This window comes from Plasmopara halstedii (genome assembly GCF_900000015.1).
Source record: "Plasmopara halstedii genome assembly, contig: Scaffold_3060, whole genome shotgun sequence".
NCBI lineage: Eukaryota > Oomycota > Peronosporomycetes > Peronosporales > Peronosporaceae > Plasmopara > Plasmopara halstedii.
In genome coordinates, this window is record NW_020189964.1 from 1988134 (window position 1) to 1994309 (window position 6176).

The following is a 6176-nucleotide window of genomic DNA, read 5'->3' on the forward strand; positions in this document are numbered from 1 at the left end:
CTGGTGTTCCAACCATGCCATTCCCAGGATGTGGTCATACCTTGCATTCAAGTCTAAGACTGGACAGCGTTCCACGCTATCAAAGTCAAGAAACTTGACTTCGAGGTCCACAGGGACCTCGGGACCGTGACACGTGTCCCCGTTGCTAAGCGAACAGTGACGATGTCACACAAACGCTTCTCAGCGCCTCAGCATACAGCTGACTTCCTTCCATCGATGGAACGTCGAGCATAATTGCCCGATGCCCCGGAATCGATGAGGATCTTCCATGGCTTCTCGAAGCTCTTTACGATCGCTTCCACGACCAGCAAGCCCGGCTTGCATTCACGTTCCGTGTTCAAGAGCACGGAGCTCTTCGGAGCTTGGCCTTGTTGACCTATGCCTCCCTGTGGCTCAACAGAACCCAATTCTCCCCCAGTAGGTCGCCCCGCGCGTACGGAGTGGTGTCGTTTCCCCGCGACGAACCAGACTGGTAGGCGTTTGGGCGATGGTTCGAAGAACTTTGACGCGCCTTGCGCAGGGGGCGACCGTTCCGAAGGTTTGTCTCCTCAGACAAAAACACTGTCGAATGTATGTATGCTGCCCGGCAGCTCGGAGCTCCGCTCCCTCGTCCTCAGCATAGCTGAGATCCATGGGCATAGACCCGCTCGACGAGCTGTTGGAGTGTGCATTCCAGCCAAGTCGCGCCGACTTAAAATTGAGTACGGCATTAAATGCCACATTCACCGCCTTTACAAACGAAGACGGATGCACACGAAAGACTTCCATTCCGGCCACGCGCCAGTGCGGAGGCCTTCCATAAAGACAGTCACTGTGAACGCCTCCGGAAGGGGGTCTGCTGCCATCCCGGCGATGAGAGTGCCCATCTCTTGGGCAAAGTCCACATATTCCTTGTTGCCCTGTCGTGCGGCAAGGAAGCGATCGTACGCGATATGCCTGATTAGGCGGCGAGAAACTCCTGAGAGCTGCAATTTCAGCTCCACCCAAGAGGGAAACGCAGCTTCAACCGAAGTAAGTTTAGTGCCCAATCTCGCGCTCGACCACCTAGCTTTGAGATGGCTAGCGCTACGCGCTATTGCTCGGTCTGGAACATGGCGGATGCAATGGCCATCTCTTCCTCTCTCTCACCCAGAACAGGAGATTCTCTCCAGCCCTCCCCTCAAAGACCTTAACGTTAACTATGAGCGGACTAGGGCGGGGAAAATTATCCGTCACCGACGGTGGCATCATAGACGGAAATGATGCAGACATGTTCTGCTGCAAGTGCGCTAGCAGCGCGTTTTCGTAACTTGAAAACGCCTCTAGACGCGCACCGACTGCCTCGGGAGCCATCGCTACAAATTGTCGCACGCCCTCAGGGCCAAGCAAGAACATCAGCTTGTTGAGACCGTCCTACATGCCCAGGGGCAAAAAGGAGAATTCCTCCATCCTCACAGAGGATCAATCTAAACGACTCAGATGTAGATTGTCTACAAGTGCAGCGGAGCTGCCGTGGCTTAGCGCTTGAGGAAGCGTAATTTAGGTCACCTCCTTATGTTCTATACTTAAAACAAGTTCGAGTTAGCGGATCACAATCCGCTTACTCCAAGAGTTATTACCCAAGGCTAATCAGCTCTTCCGTTTAAAAACCAAAACTGATTTTTATTTATTTTTATCTGCGGCAAACCTGCCTTTTTTAATGTTTAGATTTTCCTAAATATACTAAATCATATAGTAAAATCTAAATAAATGCATAGCTACTGGCTACCTAGCCCCGTACCTTATTCTTGTTTGGGTGTTGTCACACCATGCACATCTCGTGTGACACACACACCTGTTACCAGGTACGTGTAACCCCGTTACACCAATCCCTTCGGTGCTTATGAAAACTCATAATTGCTCAAAAGTGCAATAGCATTTAGCAAATCACTAATGATTTTTGCTGGCTCAATTATCCATATCCTATTTTTTTATTTCTATGGTACGTTTTTGTTGCATTTATTTGTTATCTGGTAGATTTTGTATTACAACGAGCGTCTATAATTTATATTAGCCCTTATGTGCCTGCAAAAATGCACACCAGCCACACCATCAAGCTATTATACAAACTATAGCACAAAGAGATACATATATGTATGGCTGCTGTAAGCAGCCCTCGGGTGTTGATAATACTTCCATATACCTACCTACCTACCATAAAAGCAACACGGCAAAATGTAAACAGGGCTACCCTTTTCCATTTCGTAACTCATTCACCCTCCACCGAATATATGACCAACAATAATCAGTAGCCGCCATGTGCTACAGAGCCTCAATAGTCAGCTGCTTTGCGCTGGAAAAGAGCTCGAGCACGAAGTCTCCGCAATTTCACGCCCATGCTTGATACAAAACCCGTTCTTTTGCACCCACTTCGCGCAACCCTCGATTTTGCACTTGACCCCTCCACCATGACCACGGCACAGGCCCTTAGACTGGCTGCTTTTGGGACAGTCAGGATGCTTGCAGCGAGCTCCGCCGCCGTGAGCCTTACACAAGCCACGCGACTGTGCCGTCTTTTCACAGTCTTCAAATGAGCAGGGTGTGCCGCCGCCGTGAGCTATACACTTGCGATTTGCCTGTGCGCTCTTGTTGCAGTTTGGATGGGAGCACCGCTTCCCTCCACCGTGGGTCCGGCATCGTCCACGTGAGCGAGCAATATTGCTGCAGTTGGCATATCTGCATATACGGCCGCTGCGAGCATTACTATCTTGGGCTTCCTGAGCCGCAAAATTTGCCGCTGCCGTCATTGCATCACTACTCCCTTCGCTGCGACCCACGCTCGAGCTAAGAAGCCGCATACCACTGTCCTCATCCTCAGACGGCACAGACATACCATCGGCACCATCAAAGGATATTCGGGACCGTCTTCTATCTTGTAAATAGGATACACCTGGGAGCGATTGAGAGTGGGAGGATAGTGGAGATGTTGAGGTAGAGGACAATAACGAGGAATTTGACAGCGAGCGGAGCGGAGCCTTGGAATGGTATTGGTTATAAAGTCTGGTTTGATGAAGAGGTGAAGGTGATGGAGACGGCGACTGGGAAGATGTTGAGAGTGTCGATACGTCCGAAAATGAGCGGAGAGAGAGTGGTGGGGGGCGCGTAGCGATACCTAATGGCTTCAGGTGTGTGCCCGGTGAACTCCGCATCACATTAAGCGATGGTAACCGAGGACTCTTCTCAAATTTGGCACTTAAAAATGGATTGTACGCCTTGCTTATTGGTGCGGCAGGTGCTGATAGTGCCATACTAGCAAACGGCGAGACAGGCGGTGCCAGGGGTGGTGTAGCATGCAAGTTTGACGAGCTGGAATCACCATATGTGAAAGCGTGCGACGTGGAAGGTACGCGGACGCGGCTAGTTTCGTGACGAGGAAGCGGCGAAATAAAACACATTTCCTCTTTTTGAACTTGCAGCTGCTGCTCGAGTTGACGCTGCTCTTCAAGCTCGGCGGCTGAGGGACCGTCGTCGCCTACTTGAGGCCGGAGGAAAGCCGGGAACGCGCCCAATTTATACTTAAAGGGGTCCGTGAGCTCGCGCACGCGATTGTTAGAGTCTACCAGCTTAAATGAGGGGGCAGCGTCGGGCGCCGATCCGATCCGAAGCTGGTCGTGGGGCTGCATCCAATCCATGTCTTTCACGTCTGTCCGTAGAAAAATTCGACACTTATGATAGGATCAGCTCGAAGTCGTGCGAAAAGAAGAGTGACGGGGTGCAGATAAAGTGGTAGAGTGGTGTGATGAACCCGAAGTTGTGGGGGCCACAAATGCACCGGAAGGGATAGGTAAGAAATAAGCGATGTATGAATTCCAATTATTCTTTTATGATAAATAATTGGACCTTTATATTGAAATAGCAAAATAGAAATCAAGTAATCAATTAGGTGAGCAGATCACCGCAGCAACTATACTAGGTGTCGGTTTCTGGGTGTGTTTTGAAAAACTGTTAAATAAATGGTATTCGCTAACGAAGCGAGAATTATATATTTTGCTACTTTTTCGAGTTCTTACTTTTGCCGACTCAAAAAGTGAGCAACATAAGTGCATACAATTTGTCGCGCCTCGGATAAATCCTCTCATTCAGTATTTACGGAGCTTTCATTAATCTTGAAAGTCCTAAAAAGCTTGACCTGGAGACAAGATCATTCTGAAATCTAAAAACATTCGATGTTTTCCGAGTGCAAATTTGAGTACCTGCTATAGATGGTATCGATAGTCCAACCACTAATTGATTTTATTGTAATTTATAAAAAGTTGACGGGCCTGTAAGCAAGCTGAAATAACATCACATAATATGTGCTACTATATATAAGTCAAGGTGCTTGATATATTTTTGCTTTTATCAATATGTGTCCGGGATAAGAAAAATTATCAAGACATTTAAAGCATTAAGTCGTCCGTAGCACTTAAAAGATAGTCGCCGATAATCCTTATCAGGCGTGCGGCTCATTTGTTCTCTTAAATAAAGAATGACTTTTATGTCTTGCCGAATTACTTACGTGCTTGGAATGAGTGAGGGCAACATGGCTGTCCTGATACCAAATTTTGCCAATCCTTTGGGCGCTCACTTGTAATTATTAGATTGCGGATAGGGGTATGATAGTCCTAATGATAATACTACGAAAACTGTACTTTGGTGTGGCTTTGGCCACAAACACTATAAGTTGGAACAGTGAATCGTTGCATAGGGGCAGTGGGTAGGAGCAGCGTTTGCGCAATTAGATCATGCGCACTACTATCGTAAATAAAATGTTAGCTATTCAGCTCATTTTGGTCCATGTACATATGCGACGCTGAATCTTAATTGTACAAATTGTGTATATAAAAGAGACTGCCGCATTTTTTTGTTATAATGACACAACATTGTTAGATACGAATTTCTCACTTGTGATTCTGAATATCCACATAGTTGTTTTGAATGCCGCCTTCAAAATTTCCTAAGAGATTTGCGCAGAAGTGGCACTTGCCGAGATCGTCCCCAGTGTTATGTTGCAGCAAAAAGTGCAAAAGGTAGCGAAGACCCCGTATGCGCATGATTCATGACATATTTTCAAAGTTGTAGTCTCGCCTTATAGGAAGTCGTTTGTGTATACAATAATCCCGGCAAAGTCTGTATAACTTATCTCACTATACTTAACACATGGCTCGTCTCTTTGCAAGATTAGTGACTATCTTCGAACCATGTATTAGTATAAACTGGACCATTCTGTTGCTGTGATAGGATAGTAACGCTACCCTAATGAAATAATTGAGACGTGCGTGTCGGCAGAAAAGACAGGAATTGCCGCCTCGCAGGCCAAGGAACACGTCACTTTTTGATCAGACTAAAATGTATAAATTAATGGTTTCGAGCGGGTCTATTGCGCCGAATGTGCTTGAGAAGAGCAAACAATCACTTAAAATTAAAAATGCCTAATAGTAGAGTATCAGTCTAGCTGGACAGCATATCTGGCGGCATATAGCCGAATAATTGTTGCTGAGACCATGCACAATGCTTGGAACGACATCAGTGCATCCTACATCGTAAGAAGCGATAAATTCAGTATAACATTTATAAATTGGTCTTTTGTAAAAAACGGAGACCCTATATGCTTATGCAGAAATGAAAGTTGTTGTGGCGAGAACGTAAGATGAAAGTTAATACAGCAATCTTTGCAATCATCATATGCCAGAACTCATTTATATAAACGAGAATTAGTTGGACAATGTGATTTATACGAGTCGCGTTAAATTCTGGCACAACTCCATCATGTCTTGACCGATAATTTTGATTGCACGTTATTCTACTACCTGTCGTTCCTGGAAATTTTACTCTAAAGAGGTTTGATTACAGCTATCTATTACACCTGCTATTTCTATCAAGATAATGTATTGGGCAAAGCTATCACGAACTGTATACTAACGGATTTTTACGAATAGTGGTCGGTCACTTTTGACAGGAGGTCTACAATTCGTAGAGGGCTACTATATCTCGACGACATCAACATCATCCAAGGTTTGGTCAAGTTCGTCTACATTGAAAGGATCATCCTCTCTTTCACTGTCGGCATTGCTCCACCTTCGCTGAAATTTCCACCCGTAAGCATCATGGTTTCAAATGGACCACTGTGACGGGCTTTTGTGAAATCCTGCAGCTTCAATGGAGTTCAAGACCACTGA

At 46.2% G+C, this 6176-nt stretch overlaps 1 protein-coding gene across 1 annotated transcript; it reads right to left on the reverse strand.

The window, feature by feature from the left end:
• Window positions 1-2297: 2297 nt before the first annotated feature.
• PHALS_06902 (uncharacterized protein) lies at window positions 2298-3650 on the reverse strand (the record flags this gene model as incomplete). The annotated part of the gene is made up of 1 exon (XM_024720274.1): window positions 2298-3650. The coding sequence occupies one exon, from the start codon at window positions 3648-3650 to the stop codon at window positions 2298-2300; it is 1353 nt and encodes a 450-aa protein (XP_024585489.1).
• Window positions 3651-6176: the final 2526 nt, after the last annotated feature.